This window comes from Chiloscyllium plagiosum, chromosome 4 (genome assembly GCF_004010195.1).
Source record: "Chiloscyllium plagiosum isolate BGI_BamShark_2017 chromosome 4, ASM401019v2, whole genome shotgun sequence".
Taxonomy (NCBI): domain Eukaryota; kingdom Metazoa; phylum Chordata; class Chondrichthyes; order Orectolobiformes; family Hemiscylliidae; genus Chiloscyllium; species Chiloscyllium plagiosum.
Window position 1 is genome coordinate 108,259,125 of NC_057713.1, and position 22,886 is coordinate 108,282,010.

The 22,886-nt window shown below is 40.0% G+C and overlaps 1 protein-coding gene across 6 annotated transcripts in view; it reads right to left on the reverse strand.

Moving 5' to 3' along the window:
• Positions 1–22,886, reverse strand: part of fbxl2 (F-box and leucine-rich repeat protein 2) — a 174,262-nt gene that overhangs the window by 109,920 nt on the left and 41,456 nt on the right. For all 6 annotated transcript variants that reach the window (XM_043688899.1, XM_043688900.1, XM_043688902.1 and 3 more), the window contains one exon: positions 4,782–4,836. In XM_043688899.1, coding sequence (XP_043544834.1) covers positions 4,782–4,836 — 55 coding nt within the window. The remainder of the gene's footprint in view (positions 1–4,781; positions 4,837–22,886) is intronic.

Below are 22,886 nucleotides of genomic sequence, written 5' to 3' on the forward strand. Positions count from 1 at the left end.
TGACCTCTTTCCACCTATCACATTTCCGACGCCCCTCCCCCAAGTCCCTCCTCCCTACCTTTTATCTTAGCCTGCTGGACAAACTTTCCCCATTCCTGAAGAAGGGCTTATGCCCGAAACATCGATTCTCCTGTTCCCTGGATGCTGCCTGACCCGCTGCGCTTTTCCAGCAACACATTTCCAGCTCCATGTAATAGTAGGCACGGTGGGCGGCATGGTGGCACAGTGGTTAGCACTGCTGCCTCACAGCGTCAGAGACCCGGGTTCAATTCCCGCCTCAGGCGACTGACTGTGTGGAGTTTGCATGTTCTCCCCGTGTCTGCGTGAGTTTCCTCCGGGTGCTCCGGTTTCCTCCCAAAATCCAAAAGATGTGCAGGTCAGGTGAATTGGCGTGCTAAATTGCCCATAGTGTTAGGTAAGGGGTAAATGTAGGGGTAGGGGTATGGGTGGGTTGCGCTTCGGCGGGTCGGTGTGAACTTGTTGGGCCGAAGGGCCTGTTTCCACACTAAGTAATCTAATCTAATCTAATTAAATCTAATTATAGACTCCTTAAATTTAACCTTAAAAAGTAGTCAAAAAAAATTCGACTATTACCAAATGTATACAGTCTTAAACATTTGTTAAAAAGGGAATTAAGACATTTCTTTACTGTGGATTGATAAGAACAATAAGATATTTCACTAAGTGACAGACATTTACATCACAAAGAGGAATTGTACCCATTGCGTTCATGCTATCAACAAGTAAACAAAATTTAATCCCACATCGCAGATCTTAGTCAGAAGCCTTGCAGGTACTGCACTTGCAAGTGCACATCCAAATATTTTTCAAAATGTTGACGGTTTCTGCTTCACTTGGTTACACATTCCTACTCGCATCACCTCTAAAAACTTTCTACCCTAAAGCTGTATTCTCACATCCCCTGAACCAAGGGGAAATACAACCTTTCTATTCAGAGTACAGATTTAGACTACAGATGTTTTAGACTACAGATTTCCCCTCAGCTACTTATATTAAAAAAATCCTGGCTCATGCAATCTTTCTAACCAAATTTCCTTCACAGCTAATTTTCTTCCCCAGTCCAGGCAACATCCTCACAAATCTCCTCTATACTACCTCTAAGGCGATCACATCTTTCCTAAAACAAATGCAGTGACCAAAACTGCACAGAGAGTTCATCAGCTGTGAGACAAAGTATTTTGTACAGTCACAGCATAACCTCCTGTCTTATGCCTTGGCTAAGAAAGGAAAGCATCTTCTTCATCACCTTACCCACTTGCCAGCAATCTTTGTGGACATGTACTGCAAGGTTCTTCTGATTTCTCTACTGTTTCCAAATATTTATTGTATTGTCGCTTGCCTTGCTGCCTTCCAGAAAGGTGTTATCTTTTCATTCTTCTCCAATTTTCATTGCTCTGTCCAACTGACTAGCTCATTGATATTTGTGTTCTATAGTTTCCACAGCATGATTAAACGATAGAGATGGACAGCATGGAAACAGACCCTTCAGTCCAACTCATCAACATCAACGTGAAATCCTAAACTGATCTAGTCCCATTTATCAGCATTTGGCTTATATCCCTTTAAACCCATCCTATTCATGTATCCACCCAGATGCCTTTTAAATGTTGTAATTGTACAAATGCTGTAATTCCACCACCACCTCTGGCAGCTTACTCCAAACAACAATATCCTCTACGTGAAAATGTTGCCCCTTAGGTCCCTTTTAAATCTTTCCCTCCTCACCTATGCCCTTTAGGTTTGGATTCCCCTACCCTTGACTATTCACACTAACCTCTCATGATTTTATAAACCTCTATAAAAGGTTAGCCCTCAGCCTCTGATGCTCCAGGGAACAAATCTGAGCCCATTCAGCCTTTCCCTATAACTCAGTCTTCAATCCCAGCAACATCTTTGTAAATCTTTTCTGAACCCTTTGCTACAACAGGGAGGCCAAATTTGAATGTAGTATTCTAAAAGTGGCCTCAATGCCCTATACAACTGCAACACAACATCCCAACTCCTACTTTCAATGCACTGACCAATAAAAGCAAGCATGGCAAGAAGATGCTTTATCATCCTGTCTACCTGCAACTGCATCATCCAAAAAATTCTTGATCATAACTCAAACTCAACCCTAAAAAGTATTAATACATTCTCCAAAAAAAAACAAGGAACCTAGTACTGAGCTTTGCACAACCTCATTGAAACACAGTTTTACAGGCACAAAATAACCCTTGCGCCCTTTGCTTCCTTTTTCTGAAGCCAATTTCGGATCCAACTTGCCATTTGCTTCAGATCGTAGGAGCTTTTACTTTCATGACAATTCTATCATTTGCAGCTTAAATCAAAAGCCTTGTTAAAATCCTTACCTTCATTGACCGTCCATTACTTCCTCAAAACAAAGGTAACCATATTAATCAAATAAATGCAGAACTCACTACCAAAGAAACTATGTAAGAGCTTTTAGGAGAGGCTATATACATGACTGAGGGACAATAGAAGGTTGTGTCACTCTAATTAGATAAGGAAGATGAAAGAATGCTCAAGTGGAGCAAAAATGCCAGCCTGGACTTGTTGGATCAAATGGTCTGCTCCTGAATTGTATATCCTATGTAAAAGTAAATATCTTACACCAAACATTTATTTTGCCAAAATAGGTTTACATTTGGAGCCTGAATCATTCACCTTGCAAGACTTTATGCTCCTGATTAAGGATAGACCAGAGGCAGGCAAATTGGGTTAGTGCACTGTAAAATGTTTTACAGTGGCATCTGAATGTAATAAAGACAATTTAAAATTACATTCTCAAATGCACGTTAATAATCTAGTTACAGAATCCAAGTACAGAGGAACCTCGATTATCCAAATACCAATTATCCGAAGGAGATCTCGAGGTCCCGATAGAAACATTACATCAAAGATGTGTTTCCAACAGTGATTAAATAGGCACCATCTCCAAATGGCTGATCTCCCTCCCCCTCCCCCTCTCTCTCTCTCTCTCTCTCTCTCTCTCTCCCCCCACACTTTTTCTGGAGTTCGGGGGCGGGTGGGAGAAGTTGGACAGGGTTTGGGGGTGGGCGGGGGCTCATGTGCTGTAAACTGCTGCAGTCTCCTGAACAGGGAGCAGACTTTAAAAACTGAGCCCCAGAGGAAAGGCATTTAAATCAATTAATTGAACAATCTATTATCTGAACGAAATAGTGCCCGCCATTTGTTTGGAAAATAGAAGTTCCCCATTACACCATTCAATAAAACTGGTAATTGCTTGTAATGAAGACATTAAGACAGAAATTGTTCAGCTACAGCCTTTAGTTGAATTAAGGTTCGCATTGAAAAGCAACTTTTTAAGTCCTATGACTAGTCAGAAAATATCACAGACCTACAACTTCAAGAACATACAATCTCATTTCAGCATTTTATCTTTGCAATAAATCAGGTAGTCTATTGCATTTCATTTTATAGTTTTCCTTAAAATCAAATGTGTAATTGTTAAACAGGTAAATTCTCAATGGAAACGTTTTTGATACTGGCAAGCAGGAGCAAAGCAAAAGCAACTGCACTTGAAACAACCTTACAATTTTAATAGATAAATTTCAAAACCAATTTGAAAATTCATATGCAAATCTTTTTGTTTTAAAAATGACCACACAAAGAATGAGCTCGTGGAAAGTGTACTGCAAGGTTGACGGTGCTCTGAAGAGAAAAAAATAAATTGATCTCCAATCAACTAAACTACAAATACACCAAAAGACATCCTCGCACAAGATTACACTGCAAGCGTTAATCCAACTTTTCTCCTTGTATAAAAACAGAAAATGCTGGCAAAACTCAGCAGGTCTGGCAGCATTTATCAAAAGAGAAACAGTTATCATTTTGAGTTCAATACTACTCTGTCAAGAGTCAAGTCAAAGTCAATCATTACTTGATTTTCTCTCTCACACAGATGCTGCCAGATCTGCTGAGTTTCTCCAGTATTAGTTTTATTTCAGATTTTCAGTATCTGCAGTAATGTGCTTTTGTCTTCTCCTTGTAAATACTAACAGAATTGTTATAAACAAAAGACACTTCCATGCAGAGGCTTCAGGTCCACAGCTCGGCCTGATCGCCTGGAGAAATAAATGGCAGTCTCAGCCCAGCACGATGGTCACCCAGTGGAGCGGTCTTTTTTGGATGTAGAGGTTTTGTCCTGCATGGAGGTCTCCTCGTTGTGCGGAGGTCTTTGGTTTCCAGGCATTCCAGCGGCCCAGCAGGCAGTTTCGTCCAGGACTGGCGGTCGTCTTCTGCAGAGGCTTCTGGCTAGTATTCCAGTAGCTCAGTGTGGCGGTCCCATCCCAGCTGCATTTTCAGGGTATTCCATCATCCCTTAAATTGGTTTTCCCCAAACCTAGGAATCATTAACTGAACTGTCTTAATTTGACCTTTTATTAAAAATGATGATGAATGGCTTCTGTCATTGATGTAAGCACATGGTTGGATAACTTATAAAAGGTTTTTCACTATTTTTCATATAAAACCACATGACAACAAATTTCTATTCTATTCAATAGAAATAAACACACTGCTTATTCATCACTTCCTCTTTAAGCAACAGAACTGCTATACAAGCTAGATGTGTGTTCGCTCCCTTTCACTTCTGTAATGTTAAAATGATACACAAATGAATTAGCCATATATATATAAATAAATAAAATAAATAAATAAATAAATAAATAAATAAATAAATAAATAAATAAAATATATATATATTTTAAAAAGCAACTAAAAGTACTATACTGTACCTTGGAAACCTGAGCACACCGACACAAAGTGACAACATCCAAGAAGGAGAATATTCTATAAAAACAAATGAAAACAATACATTATAAAAATTGCAGCTTACAGTCAGACCTGGAAGAGAAACATTTATCAAAGAATAGAGCTGTACAATTGTTACGGTGAGTCTGTACTCACACAGTCTTAAAACCATGAAGTTTCGAATACATAAGCTTCCATCACATTCCAGTAAATGTTTAGCATTTTACCAAATAAAACAAGCTTTTATAAAATAAATACTCAACTTCATTCCTCGAATTTTGAACGTGTTTTCACCAATATATAGCCTTGAATGAAAACATTAAGAACAGTCCATTCCTAAATACTTCTGGGGACTGAAGCTAGAGCAAGAGACAGAAGTAATTGAATGCCAACCATGACACTAATGATGTCAAGCTTTCCCTGGTATAGGAGATAACAAGAAAACAACTGCTGTTTGCACTGAAGAGAACAAAAATGCTCAGATTTAAATCATTATGGCAGGACACCATAAGATATCTCATCACCGTGTGATGAAAGAAATTGCTAATTAAATGCAGAAAGCTCCTGAACAAAATATCTAGCATGCTATGATTATGTTTATTAATTCAGCCATACACAGAGGGAGATTCACTGACAATGCTAGCATTTATTGCTTCTTGCCAATAGCCTTCAAGATAGCCAACTTATGTACTACAGTCAATATGGTATGGATGCAGTGCTGTTGGGAACGGAGCTGAAGTAAATATATATTCATATTTGACTATGTGCTGCCTTTTCGCCATTTCCCTTTTAAGTCTTTTCAAGGAAGTTTCTTAGGTGACAAGAACAAAATTTGTGACAACATAAGTATTTAAGTTCAAATACAATGTCAACCTCCACAGAATTATGGGGACAAGAATGGAGGTCAGAATGACTTATAAATCAAATTCAGCACAATTTGCTGTAATTCAATTCCTCAAAATGTCACTGTCAGGAAGCACAAATTACATTTCATCATTACACCATTGTGTCTAATTAGACAAGTAATATGAGATTACCCATTAAAGGCCAGTACTCCCAGTTTAGATACAGCATACTCTTCACAAATGTAATAAGTTAGAAATTGTGCAAAAGGATGCCAAATACAGTGTTCTTTGAATTTCTTTTCACATTGTGACTCCCTTGCAACTCCCAGCATGTTTCAAACTGGATTAAATTTTTCATATCACAACTCAAGTGGAAAAAGTGCACCGATAATTATGTCCCAATGTTCTAAATGCTGTTAGAAATGTGTTACTACACAACTAAACCCCAAGATGACCAATTTGTCTGACAGGCTGTACCAGGATTAATTAACTGGAAAATAACTAAGTTATACAAACATTGGGGGTGGCAAAATAATGATGGGGAGAAATAAATTCCATGAGTTAAAGTCCAGACCACAAGGGCGAGAATATGAATTAATTAACAAACCTGTCGTAAATTTTGGCAATGTTGTCCTCAGGAATCTTTGATTAAATTCCTGATTAGATGGACCCAAGTCTTTTCTTGCATTGGCATTCTCTCTATTGAGCCCAATTTGGTTTCTGTCTTTTCATTCACAGTCAGAAGGGAGAGATATGTGTTTCCTGTTTATAGGTTTCTGAATACACTGACTCATAGATCTGTAGCAAACTGCAGCTGGACCAATCTATTGGCTGTTGTTCGGCAGTTTTGCCTTAACTGATGCTTCCCTATCTCAATAAAAGTGTCCACCTCTCTGCCCCCAATCTCGTGCACATAACACAATTCCACTTTATCTTTAAGCTGCAAAAGAAACTTTCCTGACCTTTTCAGCCAAATAGCAGTGCCCAACTTCTACTGTCCAGTCCAAAATGAAAAATGTGGTCCTTTATGCTCACCAGAGACAACAACAGTTTTTCAAGCAAATACTTTTACTTCCTGACTGGACCAGCGTGAAATGTTCAGGAGGGAGCTTTTTGATTTTACTGCTGTCCTTGCCTGGCCTGCTTCACTCAAGATGCAAACATATTTTATCAAAAATGCTGATGCTTTGGCTTGATGGCTCTTTTGAGGGAATTTTCTAAGTCACATCAAGAATGACTCATCAACAAGGGTTCAGGCTCATCTCCTTACAACTTTGACCCTTGCAAATAAGATTTCACAATCAATAACTGAACTCAAACCTTGTTAGTTTCATTCAGGTGAGCCTCAATGGTATAATAATCTTGATAGAATATTCCATGAACTACCCATAGCATTCATAAATACTTTCAGTCATTCAGTCAGGTGAACAGTGCAGGCTAACCTGATTTGGCTATAATCTTTTATAGCTATAAAGGCACCCAATGATGAGGCTACATGCATTAATTTTGCTCCAATTTTCATTGGAATAATGCACAAACTAAATACCCCTTATATTTAACCAAGAACCCAAGCATTTGTCATCTTTTTCAACAAGTACTTTCTCTCTCCACATAAGACTTCAATAGTCAGTCTAAACTTGAATCATCATTGAGGAATACACAATTTAGACAGTAATTATTTCCTCCATTGACACTAACCATCAGTTTCCTATTTTATTTGTTCTTTCTTTACCAAGTCATCCAAATAAACCCAATATCAGCATACAATCTCAAGGCAGGAAATATCCCTTCATACTTCAGAATTGTTCAGAAATAAATCTTGACTCTGCGTAAAGCTCTGTGCCAAGACAGCGCTAAACTTCATGTTCCGATGTCAAGCACAACCTTGCTGGCAGGATTCCGAATTGCACCAAGCATTTCACTGAATAGGCCCTTCAGAACACTTAAGTAGGTCATCAAAGTACTCTTCCAAATGCTCTACAGCAGAACACAATGACCACCTTATCCAGCCAGTGGCAATTGCAATCATCCTCAGTGTCATCATATGCAGGTCATGCCTTTTATCTATCCTCCAAGATATGCACATGTCAGTACCTGAGGTGAAGGCTTTAATTAAAATAAACTGATTGTGCAGTTTCTTCATTATTCTGTTGTTGGCACCCTTCTGCTTGCCTGGCCAGACTACACAAGTCAGGTATCTGAAATGTAAAAGGCCCAAGGGTCGGGCTGTGATGAGGAGAGAAATAAACGGTACACACTTACTATCTGCAGGTAATACTGCAGAATTTCTATTACCTGCTATAAGATTGCGCTGTTTTATTTTATTTGGTTTTTGATTGTGGACAGAATTAGGAAAAAGGATCATTTTACAACAAAGGACTGAGGGAGGAATTTGTGTACTTTTAAAAAGCAAGTTACTGAAACTCATTCAAGCTTTTGTTATATTGTCACTTTATAAGCCATAGGGATGGTAGAAATATACACTGGGTTGTGCACTAAATGAAATTCTGCTGGCAACAAGTAGGTGATTGGTTTGTGAAATTGTGAACAATGGGGAAGTCAAAGCCTGACAATGACTGACTGGTTCCTGGGTAGCTGAACAACCTGCAAGTGTGAACGATGCAGTGAGAAGCCCTGTCTTACAGGAAGGGGAGAGTGGTGTCTCTCTCTCTCTCTCTCTGGTAATTTACCAGCGAGAGAGAATCTAAAGAAAGACAGTTGCTTTCATCTACAATTACTGTAAGCTGTTGCTTTTAACCATTTGATTCAAATACTTTAATTTGTGTGAACTAGTGGTGTCGCCTATGAAGTGAGAGAACATTAAGGAAGAGCTCAGAACAAAAAAAAACAAAAGGAATTCGTCCAACTAATCCTGAAGTCACATGCCACTTAACTGTTTCCTCAGCCATTTATTCCCTCATCTATAAACACCATTTATAGATGTTTGGTGGTGTTTTAAAAGTGGGTTTGAAGTCTTAATTGAGAGTTTGTGATGATACTATGGCTTTAAGAGGTATATTTTGCCCTTTTTTTAAAAAAAGGAGAAAGGTTGACAGAGGTGATTAGCAATCTGTACCAAAGTCAACAAAAACAGCTTTAGGCGCCTTGGGGGATTTTTTCCAAAAACAATTAGATCAATAGAAGCAGCCTGAATGAGTGGGGTCAAGCTCCCATAGAACCAGAATCTGGTTTTTAGTTTTAGCTTTCAGTAGCAGTTGCTGGGGTCTTTATGTGGAAGCTGTTACTCTCCGTTGCAGTTAAATGCTAGGGTTCCCTTCCTTCTGCTAGAATTGTATATAAGACAAAATCTATGTTATGATTTTGCCTTTGCCAAGTGTGTGTTTATGGAACATTACTACATTGGAACAGTTAATTAGTAGTAGTTTATATACGGTTTTGTTAAACATTTCAATAGAGCTACAGTTAAGCCAACTCTCTTTTTTTTCTGCATTTTAGTGTATAAGGTGCATTTTGTTTCAAGTTTAGTAATTTGGCCAACTGAATTGTATCCAGAACACAACCTACACTTACCTTTAAAATAAAAACTAGATTGACTTCATGTATTTTGAAGGAGTTTGATCTGTTCCATTACAAGTTATATTTGACAGTTCATAGTCATTTACCTGTGGTCACAATGAATTTATTTCTAAGTAACAGTTAAGTACAGAAACCTAATGTGTGATTTCTGTTAACCGGAGTCTATCAAATAGGTAAATTGGGGATTTTGATTTCCAGCAGGCTACCCGATGAATAGCAACACTGGCAAGCACCAAGAATAGGTCATGCCAGCTCAACAAGAATGCTGGTTAACAGATTTCTTATTGACTACTTGATTCACAACTGTAACACTTTAATGAGACGACAGATAAGGCCAGATGGGTCTAACCATGAATGATCAAGCTCTTTAAACTCCCTTCCATTAATGGACAGTGGGTGGGGGGGGGGGTTCATTTCAGTTGGAAGCAATCTAAAGCTCCCAGAGATCTCAAGATGTATTCTAAATCCGCTAATAAATCCATTTTTCCATATTTCACATTTTTATAAACTTAATTGTCAGATGTTCACCATCCTTTAATCCTAAGTAATCTATAATTTACAGACTAAAGCAGTCTTTGAAGCCCAGAAAGCTTACTGCAGGACTTCCACCTCTCACCAACTTCTTAGTTGCTTGGGAAAAAGCAAATGACCCCAGGAGATTGGCTGTGTCAGAATAGACAACACAGGACAAGCCCTTGCTTGGAGAACAGGAGTGAAGCCTTGAACTCCAATACCATTTAAATCTTGTAACAGAGTTAAATAACAGCAGTCCTCAGGGGAATCCAAACAGTTTTGCATAACTAATGGATGCTTAATTTTAAAAAGCCTACGAGCACTGCTTTTTTTGTTAAAAAAGACAAGACACAGCAGTCTGAGTCTGGAAATTCCAGTGACTAAAGGGGTCCAGTTGGGACAGTATCAGAAAATACAAATTTTACTGTAAATCAGAAAATATTGTAGGATGGACTGGAACATTTTTAAATTACGAAAAAAGATTGGAATGGCGAGAGTTATTATTTGGAATAGAGGAAGAAACCAAGGGGAAATCTAAAATTGAGGGAAAACGATGGGGATTTATAAACCGCATAAAAGCTGAAAGAACTGCAGATGCTGTAAATCAGAGACAAAAACAGAAATTGCTGGAAAAGCTCAGCAGGTCTGGCAGCATCTGTGGAAAGAAAGGAGAGTTAACATTTCCCGTTGAGTGAGCCCCCCTCAGAACCAAGGAAGTTGATTTCTGTGGAAGGATGACTAAACCCAAAATGTCATCTCTTCTTTCTCTCCACAAATGCTGCCAGACCTGCTGAGTTATTCCAGCAATTTGTTTTGTTCATAAATAGCATTCCAGTCCTTCTTGCTTGAGGTGACAAAGATGTGGGAGATAACGTTTCTTAATTAGTAATCTCCAACCCCAGGCTAATGTACTGGGGACGTGGGTTCAAATCTCACCATGGCCAATGGCAAGATTTGAATTCAAAAAGACAAAAATTTAGAACAAAAAGCAAACCTATTTGTGGACATGTTGATCATTGGAAACAAAAAAAAAGCCTTTTGCCCTTCAGGGAAGGCGACGTACCATACATATCTGGTCCACAAAACTCCAGATCCACAGCAATGTGGTTAATTCTCAACTGCCCTCTGGGCAATAAGGGGCAGGCAACAGTCAGAACGCCCACATCCCATGAACGAAAAAAAAGCTTAGTGGGAAGTTCAAAGGAGACTTTCTTTTTCAATACCAGGGCTACAGGGTTCTGGAACTCCGTGCTTGAAAGCATGACAGGGGTAGAAAACTCTCACGACAGTTTTTGTACATTTGGATATGCATTTGAAGTGTCAAAACCTACTAGGCCACAACTAAAACTGGAAAGTAGAATTAGGCTGGATGGCAGCTTACTGGCATTGACAAAATGGAAGGAATGACTTCTACTCATGATCTGGGAGAAGCACAAAGTAGCAAAAATAGACAGTATTCCGATAGAGGGACTTTAATGTCCAATATTAACCAAACCCTGAAGGCCATATTTGCTCAAGTGGGTGTGCAGCAAGTGGTGGGAAAACCAACACGAAAGAAAATTCCCCAATTGGCTTTGTCTGAGCACCTCATCTGCAGCAGATGCATCTGTGACAGTAGGATACTATGTCATCTTTGTGAAAACAAGGAATCATTTTCATATTGAGAACATCCTCCATCATCATGCTAAATGGAATAGATTTAGATCGGACGCAGCAGCTTAGAATCAGACAATGAATCACAATGAGCCATCAACAGCTACAGAATCAAAGTCAGGAGTTTTTACATCACAAAGAGATCCTTCAGCCCATAATCTCCACACTGGTCACCTAACTAAAACTGGAAAGTAGAATTAGGCTGGATGGCAGCTTGCTGTATCAAAAGTTCACTGTTCTACCTCCTTGTCAGCGTGTGTTGTGTTGCTGGTTCTGTTGCAGCCTCTTATGATTTGGCAATCCTGGTTTCATTCCAGCAGTGAATCATGTTTCTTGGGGCAGCACGGTGGCTCAGTGGTTAGCACTGCTGCCTCACAGCGCCAGGGACCCGGGTTCAATTCCAGCCTCAGGTGACTGTTTGTGTGGAGTTTGCACATTCTCCCTGTGTCTGCGTGAGTTTCCTCTGGGTGCTCCGGTGTCCTCCCACAGTCCAAATATGTGCAGGTCAGGTGAATTGGCCATGCTAAATAGTGTTAGGTGCATTAGTCAGAGGGAAATGGGTCTGGGTGGGTTAATCTTCAGAGGGTCGGTGTGGACTTGTTGGTCCGAAAGGCCTGTTTTCACACTGTAGGGAATCTAATCTAATCTAATCTAAACCTGAACAAATTCAGGCTCCATTTGATAAATGCCAAATAAAATGGACTAATCATTGCCAAGAGAAAATCTAAATTTCCTTTTTGAAGTTCTACAGCATTAACTTAATTAAACTCTGTATCATCAATATTCTGGTGGTCACCAGGATCAGAACCTCAAATGAACCAGCCACAAACAGTGTTGCTACACTAGCAGGTCAGAGGTTGGGTATTCTGCAGCAATTAATTCAACTCTATTCCACAAAAGCAGAAATAGATCTCAATCATATCAGTCACAATTGTAATGAATAATGGAGAAGGTCAAAATGCCCAAAACCCATTTCTATGCCTATTTTTGAATGTTCTAATGCCAAAGGATTGAACATAAGTCTTATGATAGAAGCCCCGAGAGCAGTTTTAGGTCTAGTATCTTAGGATATGCTGTCAATGGAGGAGTTCAGGGGAGGTTTACAAGAATGATCCTGGAGATGAAGAATTTGTCATATGAGGAAGGGTCGAGGACACTGCATGCAATGGAGTTAGGGGGCGCTGGTGGAGATGGATCTCATTGAAACCTACAGAATTCTGATAGTCTTGGATAAACTGGTCATGGAGAAGGTGTTTACACCAGTAAAGAAACTAGACCTAAGTGCACAGCCTCAGAGGGTGAAGGGATAACCCTTTGGACCTGAGATGAGGAAGCATTTCTTCAACCAGAGAGCAGTGAATCTGTGAAACTCATGGCCAAGTGAATTCAAGATAAGAGATGGAGATTGATTCCCTTACTAATCAAGAAGCTAAGGGTATGTGGGAAAAGGCAAGAGAATGGGGTTGAGAAATATATCAGCCATGATCAAATGGTGGAGCAGACTCAATGGGCCAAATACTATTTTACAGTCTTATGATACTCTAACACTGTCAAACTTCCCTAAAGACTGCATTCTCCAACTACTAATGTTGCAACTCTGTTCCTTCCTTTGTTATTCAACATGACAATCATTTTAAGGTCCAAAGCACTGCCAGTGGAAGGAAATTAAAGGCATTATCCAACAGAACCGCAAAACTGAATGAACACATTTTTATCCCCTGTTGCAATATGCAAGACAGCATTAATTGGAACATTACCTGTAAATTAACAAGAAAGTACACAAAGAATATGAATGTTGTAATAAAACAATAAAATTAAAATCAATAATAAAAGTTTCCTGAAGCATGCAATAATCCTACTTTGCCAGTCAATATTTCATGACATCATTTATAACCTCCCTAAACCTGCTAGTTTTAAGATTGGCAAAATTTCTTTACTTAATATGCTACCTACAATGTATCCATCAATATGTTTTATGCAACATCCTAAAAGGACAATTTGTTCATTTCACAAGCATAAACAGCCTTCCAGCATATAATAAACCAAAAAAATGTATACTTAATTGCGAATTAACAATTACCCTTATAAAACCAAACAACTGAAGCTTTCCCAATAACTCAAATCAGTAAATACACCACATGGTGTGGCACTGACACACACAAAAATGAGAAATTAGTATCAGCAAGAATAATTTCAGAACTATTACTTTTGGCCTTAATTTGTTGGAGTAAAAAATGTGATCATGCAATTCAAATTCAGAACTTGCCACTCACTGCATGTTATGTGAAAACCTGTACATTAGCTACAAGGCACAAGTCAAATGTCTAATAGAAAACAATAAGCTTGTCTTGTGTGTGTGCATATCAACATCATTCACCACCTTAAAAATTCACTTCCTACAACATGGAGGCACAGTGGTTGAAGCATGTATTATTACAAAAAAGTGGAATGCATCAATTCAGTAAGTTTTCATCAATTTTTCAAGTTCATGCTTCTACCACCTTGGGCAACCATCAGTACCACTACTTCCAAGTTCCCACTAAGGGCAGCACGGTGGCACAGTGGTTAGCACTGCTGCTTCACAGCGCCAGAGACCGGGGTTCAGTTCCCGACTGACTGTGTGGAGTTTGCACGTTCTCCCCGTGTCTGCGTGGGTTTCCTCCGGGTGCTCCGGTTTCCTCCCACAGTCCAAAGATGTGCAGGTCAGGTGGATTGGCCATGCTAAATTGCCCCTAGTGTTAGGTAAGGGGTACATGTAGGGGTATGGGTGGGTTGCGCTTCGGTGGGTCGGTGTGGACTTGTTGGGCCGAAGGGCCTGTTTCCACACTGTAAGTAATCTAATCTAAAAAAAAACTTGCGTGTGGAAACAGGCCTTTCGGCCCAACAAGTCCACACCGACCCTCCGAAGTGTATCCCACTCTGACCCATTCCCCTACATTTACCCCTACATTTACCCCTGACTGATGTACCTAAACTATACATCCTTGAACACTATGGGCAATTTAGCACAGCAAATTCACCTACCTACACATCTTTGGATTGTGGGAGGAAACCCACGCAGGCACAGGGACAGAGTTGCCAGAGGCTAGAATCAAACCTGGGTCCCTGGTGCTGTGAGGCAGCAGTGCTGACCACTGAGTCACCATGCCGATGTCAGTGTAGTTTAGAGCTTGTTTGAATTAGTGGCACATCAATTTCAATCGGCGACTTTGAAGGGGTATAATGATTAACTTTTATGCATGTCTGCAGCCACGGTGATTTCTTTTAAGAATAATATGAGAAAGCCAATCCTGACGTGTTGTAGGGTCTTGATTTCATTGGGGCAAGTTTTTATATCAGTGAAATAATCAATTGTGTATTAAGCTCTCTGTTTAGAAGGTCAGAAAGTGACCCTATTTTTCCCCTTCTGATTAGGGGGAAGAGCCCATGGGTTGGAAAAAATTAAAGCTTTTGCATTTCTGTTTGGCAGGGTTGCAGAAATCTTGGCTGAAGCTCAATATATAAAAGTTCTCTCTGACAAAGGGAGTTAGTTTAGAACTGTTAAGAAATAGATTAACTCAGTAAAGAGGTTGGTTTTAAAATTCAAGTTTAGAAGCATTTCGTTAAAATCCTGAAGAGGTTATTTGAAGCTGAGAAAATCTATGCTTTATGAAATTTCAAGGAAGAGATGATCAGATTCTCAAAGACAAAAAATTGAAGCCACAATTAAAGTCAAACCATATGTGTTAGAGAAGGGAATGCACTCCGATGACAGTATAGGCTGTTCTGTTATAAATACGCATTTAGTTACTATGAATTCATGGTAATGCGATTGACGAACTGGGGACACCATTCATAAACTATGAACTTTTAAAACGTGTTGACTATAATATGATTACAGCGCCAACACTAAGTGCTGTTTCTAAAGCATGATTTTTCTGTGAATTTTTATGAAGTTGAAGTCATGTACTGTACATTTAAGAGAGTGAATGCTGTTCTGCACTGAGAGTTGACAAGAGCAGTCTCAGTGTACTGGGAAATAAAAAAAATGTAAGATTTGGCTGTGAAATAGACACCCGAGTTGGTTGCTGTTTTGACAATGCGAATTTAACCAGTTTAAATTATGTCCCAGGATACTAAAATCCAACTGAGTTTGAATTTATTGTTTTGCTAACATCAAACCAATGAGACAATCTGATGTTAGTGGTATAAAAATGCAGATATTTAATTAATAGAAGGGTTCACAGCCGTGTCATAACATCTGTAATGTAGGGTTGCACAAGAACGCAACCATCACATTATGAGAGAACTACCTGTACTATAAAGGAATACAGTTGTGACAAAGTCAGAGTCATTCAGTAGGGAAAGAGACCCTTTCGTCCAACTCATCCATGCTGACCCAGTTTCCAAAATAAACTTATCGCATTTTCCTGTGTTTAGCCCATATTCCTCTAAACCATCCCTATTCACGTACTTATCTAAATGTTTTTTAAAAATATTGTACCATTAGCTGCATCGACCATTTCCCTGGAAGGTCATTCCACAAATGAACCACAGAGAGAAAAGTTCCCTTGAGGTGCCTTTTAAATCTTTCTCCTCTCAACTTAAAAATATGCCCCTCAGTTTGGGATTCCCCTACCCTCAGAAGAAGACCTTTGCTATTCATCTTATCTATGTCCCTCATAATTTTATAAACTTCTATAAAAGGTCACCCCTCAAACTCTTATGCTCGAGTGAATAAAATCCAACCTATCTAGCCCCTCCTTTTAACTCAAAACCTCCATGTATTCTTTTCTGAACCCTCTCCAATTTAGTAATATCCTTCCTATCGCTGGGCTACCTGTACACAGTACTCCAAAAGTGGCCTCACCAACATGCTGTACAACCTCAACGAAAGATCCCACTCCCACACTCAATGGTTTGAGCAATGAAAGCCAGCCTGTTAAACGCCTTCTGAATCACCCGGTCTACCTATGATGCAACTTTCAAGGAACTATGTACCCAAACATCTAAGTCTCTCTGTTTGACAGCATTACCCAAAGACCTACCATTAACAATATGTCTTGTCCCTTGTTTGTTTTACCAAATGCAATACCTCGCATTTATCCAAATTAAATTGGCAGGTATGACATGGTGCGCATAATGGAGACGTGACTGCAAGGGGATCAGGATTGGGAGATGAATATTCAAAGGTATACATTCTTTTCGAAAAGATAGGTAGGTGGGCAGAGTGGGTGGGGTTGCCCTATGAGCAAGAAACGAAATTAAATCAATAGTAAGAAACAAAGTCGGGTCAGATGGTGCAGAATCGGTATGGGTAAAATTGAGGAACCACAAAAAAAGTAAAAAAAAAACTACATAATTGGAGTCATGTATAGGCCTCCAAATTGTACTCAGGAGCTCGGGCATAAGATACATCAGGAGATAGAAATCATGCATAGGAAAGGCAAAGATAATGATCATGGGGATTTCAATATGCAGGTGGACTAGGAAGTTCAGGTTTGTAGTGGATTATAAGAAAAGGAACTTGTGGAATGTCTATGAGATGGCTTTTTTGAGCAGCTTATGATGGAGCCCACGAGGGAAAAGGCAATACTGGATTTAGTGTTGCGCAATAAGGCAGACTTGATAAGGGAGCTTAAGGTGAAGGAACTCTGAGAAAGCAGTGATTGTAACATGAACGAATTTACTCCTTAATTTGAGAGAAAGAGAAAAGATAGAATTAGAGGTAACAGTATTTCAGCTTAAAAAAGACAACTATAGTGGGATAATGGAGGAGCTGGTAGAAGTGACTGGGAGAGGAGCCTAGCAGGAAAAGACAGTGGAACAGCATTGGAAAGAATTTCTGGAGTAATTCAGAAGACACAGCAGAGATTCATAGAGAGGAAAAAGAAGCATGGTACAGGGAGGATGAGGCAACCATGGCTGACAAGGCAAGTCAGGGATAGCATAAAGGCAAAAGAGAAAGCATATAAAGTTGTGAAGGACAGTAGGAAACCAGGGAATTGGGAAGCTTACAAAGACAACCAGAGGACAACAGAAAAAGAAATGAGGAGGGAGAAGACTATTTGAGGGTTAGCTAGCCCGTAATATAAGGAAGATTGTAGGAGATTCTTTAGATATACAAAGGGCAAAAGAAAGGCAAAAGTGGACATTGGGCCACTGGAAAATGATGCAGGACAGATAGTAGTGGTGAACAAAGAAATGGCTGAGGAACTGAATAATTACTTCACATCAGTCTTCTCAATGGATGACATGAGTAATTTCCCAAAAATTCAGGAGTGAGGGGGCAGAGCAGAATATGATGGATTTCACCAAGGAGAAGGTGCTAGAAAAATTGAATGACCCGAGAGTGGATAAATCACCTGGACCAGATGGACAACACCCCAGAGTCTAAGGGAGTTAGCTGAAGAGATAGTGGAGGTGTTAGTAGTAATCTTTCAGGAATCACTAGTCAGGTAGCATCCCAAAGGACTGGAAAATCACGAACGTAACACCCTTTTTTAAGAAAGGGAGTAAGGCAGAAGACATAAAATTACACAGATCAATGAGCCTAACTTTGGTCATGGGCAGATGCATGGAATCCATCATGGAGGATGAGATTTCAGAATACTTGGAAGTGTATGGTAAAATAGGGCAGAGTCAGCATGGTTTCATCAAGGGAAGGTCATGCCTGACAAATTTGCTAGAATTCTTTGAGAAAGTAACGAGCAGATTAAACCAAGGAGAGCCAATGGATGTTATTTACATGGAATTCAAGAAGGCCTTTGACAAGGCCTAAGATAAGGCTCCATGGTATTAGAAGAAAGGTGCTAGCATGGATAGAAGGCTGACTGACAGGCAAGAAGCAGAAAGTGAGGATAAAAAAAGCCCTTCTCAGGGTGATAGCTGGTGACAAGTGCTGTTCCACAAGGCTTGGTGTTGAGACAACTTTTCACTTTAATACATTAACAACCTAGATGAAGGAACTGAGGGCATTCTGGCTAAGTTTACAGATAATACAAAGATAGGTAGAGGGACAGATATCACTGAGGACATGGGGAGGTTGCAGTGGATTTGGACAGGTCAGGAGAGTGGGCAAAGTAGTGCCAGATGGGAGTACAACGTGGGAAAGTGTGAGGTAATGCACCTTGGTAGGGAGACATGGACTATTTTCTAAATGGGGAGAAAATTCAGAAGTCTGAAGTGCAGAGACACTTGGGGCTTCTAGTCCAGGATTCTCTCAAGGTAAACTTGCAGGTTGAGACATCAGTCAATCTGGCATTTATTTTGAGAGGACTTGAATATAGAAGCAGGAATGTACTTCTGAGGCTCTAAAAGGCTCTGGTTAGGCCACATTTAGAATATTGCGCATAGCTTTGAGCCCCATATCTCACGAAGGATGTACTGGCCCTGGAGCGTGTTCAGAGGAGGTTCATGAGAATAGCTCCAGAAATGAAAAGCTGAACAAGAGGACCATTTGAGGACTCTGGGTCCATACTTGGAGTTTATAAGAATTTGGGGGGGGGGGGGGGTAAATCTAATTGAAACATACAGAATACTGAATGGCCTGGACAGAGTAGAGGTTGGGAAGATACTTCCAGTGGTAGGAGAGATTAGGATGTGAGGACTGCCTTAATTAATCTATGCAATTCACTGCCACAAAAGGCTGTGGAGGCCAGGTCATTGAGTACATGTAAGATGGAGATAGATTCTTGATTGTAAAGGGGATCAAGGGTTATGGGGAGAAAGTAGGAAAATGGGGTTGAGAAACTTATCAGCCAAGGTTGAATGGCAGAGCAGACTTGATGAGCTGAATGACTTCATTTCTGCCCCTGTGTCTTATGGTCTTAAACTCCATCTACCATTCCTCAGCCCACTGGCCCAACTGATCAAGATCGCTTTGCACTTTGAGATCATCTCTTTTACCGTCAACTACACCAATTTTGGGATCATCTGCAAACTTACTAACCATGCTTCCTAAATTCGGATCCAACTCGTTTATATAAAATGGTCAGAAGTCAAACACCACCAGGTTTCGTCCAACTGCACCTGACGAAGGGGCAATGCACTGAAAGCTTGGTGATTTCAAATAAACCTGCTGGACTATGTTAAAAATGACACCATGTTATTTTGTCCACCCCAGTCCAACACCAGCAGCTCCACATGAACAACAGTGGACCCAGGACCAATTCCTGCAGAACACCAGTGGTCACAGCCCTACACAGTCCAAAAACAACCCTTCATCACCACCCTCTATCACCTTCATCCCAATTTTGTATCCAAGTGGCAAGCTCTCCCTGAAGCCCACATGATCTAATTTTACAAGTCAGTCTACCATGCAGAACCTTTTCAAAGGTTTTACAATCGTCCATGTAGACAATGCCTACCATTCTGCCATCAGTTATTTTAGTTACATCCTCAAAAAATTCAATCAAGTTTGAGAGACATTATTTCCCATGCACAAAGCCATGCTAACTATCCTTAACCAGTCCTTGCCTCTCCAAATTCATTTAAATCCTCTCTCTTAGAATCCACAACTGATGTCATATTTACTGGTCTATAGTTCTGCCTTCTCCTTACATCCTTTCTTAAATAAAGGCACAACATTAGCCATCCTTCAGTCCTCCAGCACATACAGTCAGAATTTGCCTTCCTCCAATTAAGGACTTCAACTTTCATACACAGCCCCTATCCTTTTCCATAACTTAAAGTTAATAAAATTATGATCACTGGTCCCAAAGTGCTCCCCAACTAACACTTCAGCCACTTGCCTTGCCTTATTATCTAACAGAAGGTCAAGTTTTGTTCTTTCACTACTAGATACATTTACATATTTGATAAAAGAAACATTTTTCTTGAACACATTTAACAAATTCTTCAACATCCAAGCCCTAACACTAAAATCCTCTATTACAGACCCATTATTCTTACATATATGAGATCTCTTTACAAATTTGCTCCTCAGTATCCTGCTGGGGGGGGGGGCACACCTAAAGAATAATTCCATCAAGGCAATTATCCCCTTCTTGTTTCTGAGTCCCACACATGTAGCTTCGCTGGATGGCCCCTCAAATATCCTCTTTAAGTACAGCAGTAATGCTTTCCCTAATCGAAAATGTCACTCCCCTCTCGTCTCCCTTTCTATCCATCAGCCAGGTTTCTGCAATAGGCGGAAGTGGGTACTGCAGATGCTGGAGATTAGAGTCAAGATTAGAGTGGGGCTAGAAAAACACAGCAGGGTCAGGCAGCATCCAAGGAGCAGGAAAATTAACGTTTTGGGCAAAAGCCCTTCATCAGGAAGGCTATTATATGTTTCTGTATTAGCCATGTCTCAGTCCCATGTTCCCCTACATGCAAAGTTCATCTGCCTTACCTGTAAGGCCCCATGCAGTTTAGTTCTTCAGTATCACCTTGTTTTCGGACTTGCTTATCTGCCATTTCTAATTAATTTGCTCTCTAACTTTAGAACCATTCTAATCTGTCTTTCTATTCTCAAAACTACTTAAGATCCAATTCCTGCCACTAGCCTAGTTTAAAAGGCTCCCGAATAGAGCTAGCAAATCCCTTTGCTAGGATATTCGTCACGCTCCAGTTCAAGTGAAACCCATCCCTTTTGAACAGGTCTCTTCTGATCCAAAAGAGATCCCAATTATCTAAAAATCTGAATATCTGCCCACTGAACCATCTCCTCATCATCCATCCATCTGCCCTATCTTCTCATTCCTGCTCTCACTGGCATGTAGCAACAGGAGTAATCCAGAAATTATTACTTTCAAAAGGTTCTTCTTTTTAACCTCACACGTAATTCACTCACTGTGCAAAGCATCAACCCTTTCCCAAACTATGTCGTTCCTACCAAGATGTACAACTTCCATCTTCTCACTCTTGCCTTTGACAATATGCTGAAACTGCTTTGAGACATCCTTGAATCTGACACCAGGGAGGCAACATACCAGCCTGAATTCTCACACATAGCTGCAAAATCTCCTTTTCATGTCCCTGACAGGACAGTTCCTTATTATAATTATTCTCCTAAACTTGACAAACTTAGCTTCATAAAAGACTCATTCTTGGTGCCCAAGATCTAGCTGCCACTTCGATTTTCCACAGAACAACCATCCTCCCCCAACAGTAGCCAAAACAGTATATCTGTTGGACAGGAATAGCCAAAGTGACTCCTGCACTACCTTCTTACTTCTCCTGACAGTCACCCATCTATCTGATTGAACCTGCAGTGTGACCATCTCTGTAAACCTAACCATCACAATCTATGCCTTCGATATGGTCCTCAGTGACTCCAACTGCCTCTCCAGCCAATCCAAATGATCTGATGAGGCAAATCCAAATACACCTCCTGCACAGTCTACAGCGACAGTCAACTGTTCTCTAATTTCCCCTATCTGACAGGAAGATCATATCATAATTGCCCCTTAAACTGTGATAACAGACTTGCCCAAGACGATCCAAACTTTTCTCAAAAACAGCTTTTGTAGATTGATTGTTGCTGACACACCATGCTGGGAGAACTTAAAGTCTATATTCCATAAGGTCTACAAGAAGCAGCTCTAAACACCTTTTCAGAAGAAAAGTCTACCCTTTCCTTACCCACGGATTTTAAATTCTTAAAATCGACCAGTTAGCTTAAAATCCTGGCAACCGAAAACAGCCTCCTCCATCTCTCAGTTCTCTGGCTCTGAGTAAAGATGTGTTGATCCCTCCAATTCCTAGATTCAGCCTTACAAAAATAAATGGATCCATGAACTTGTTACCCATTATTTAAACTGCTACTAACAAACCCTCGACAAACATGAAGAAAAGGTTAATCTTTCAAGTTCTGTGTACATCAAATGATAATCTCTTATAGTCATCGACACCTCGACAAAACATGTCGATAGACTTCTTCCAAACTCCATTTAAACCAACCTTCCCTTCATGTTTTATTTTGGAATACTCATTGATGGAATTGTATTTCACCATCCTGTAAAACTTCTCCTACATGTAAATAGTTGGATTCATTTGATTTCTTTTTGAGCAATAAAATTGTGTTTCGGGGTTAAACAAATCTGCAGCATTGTACACTTGTTTTTTTAGTGAAATACTACCTGACTAAAGTGAAACAAAGGCAAATATGATCTCTTCAGCTAGATTTCAGCATGGGATCAGACTTGTCCAATAATAACATCAGTTGGAAATTATACCACCACCCTGGCCTGGAAATATTTCACTATTCTTTCTGACTTCAATATGCCAAATCCTGGAACTTTCTATCCAATAGAATGTACACCTACACCACAGACTACAGTGAATCAAGTTGGTGGTAAGGCAATAACCCTGCCAGTGATGCCCACACTCCTTGAACAAATAAAGAGATGAAGGAACCACCAACTCCCATCAGGATATCAAGCTCTTCTTTGAAACATGCAGAGACCCAATGTAAATTAATTCCAAAAGGTATATTCACATCGGTGGCACAGTGGTTAGCACTACTGCCTCACAGCGCCAGAAACTCGGGTTCAATTCCCGCCTCAGGCGACTGACTGTGTGGAGTTTGCACATCCTCCCAGTGTCTGCTTGGGTTTC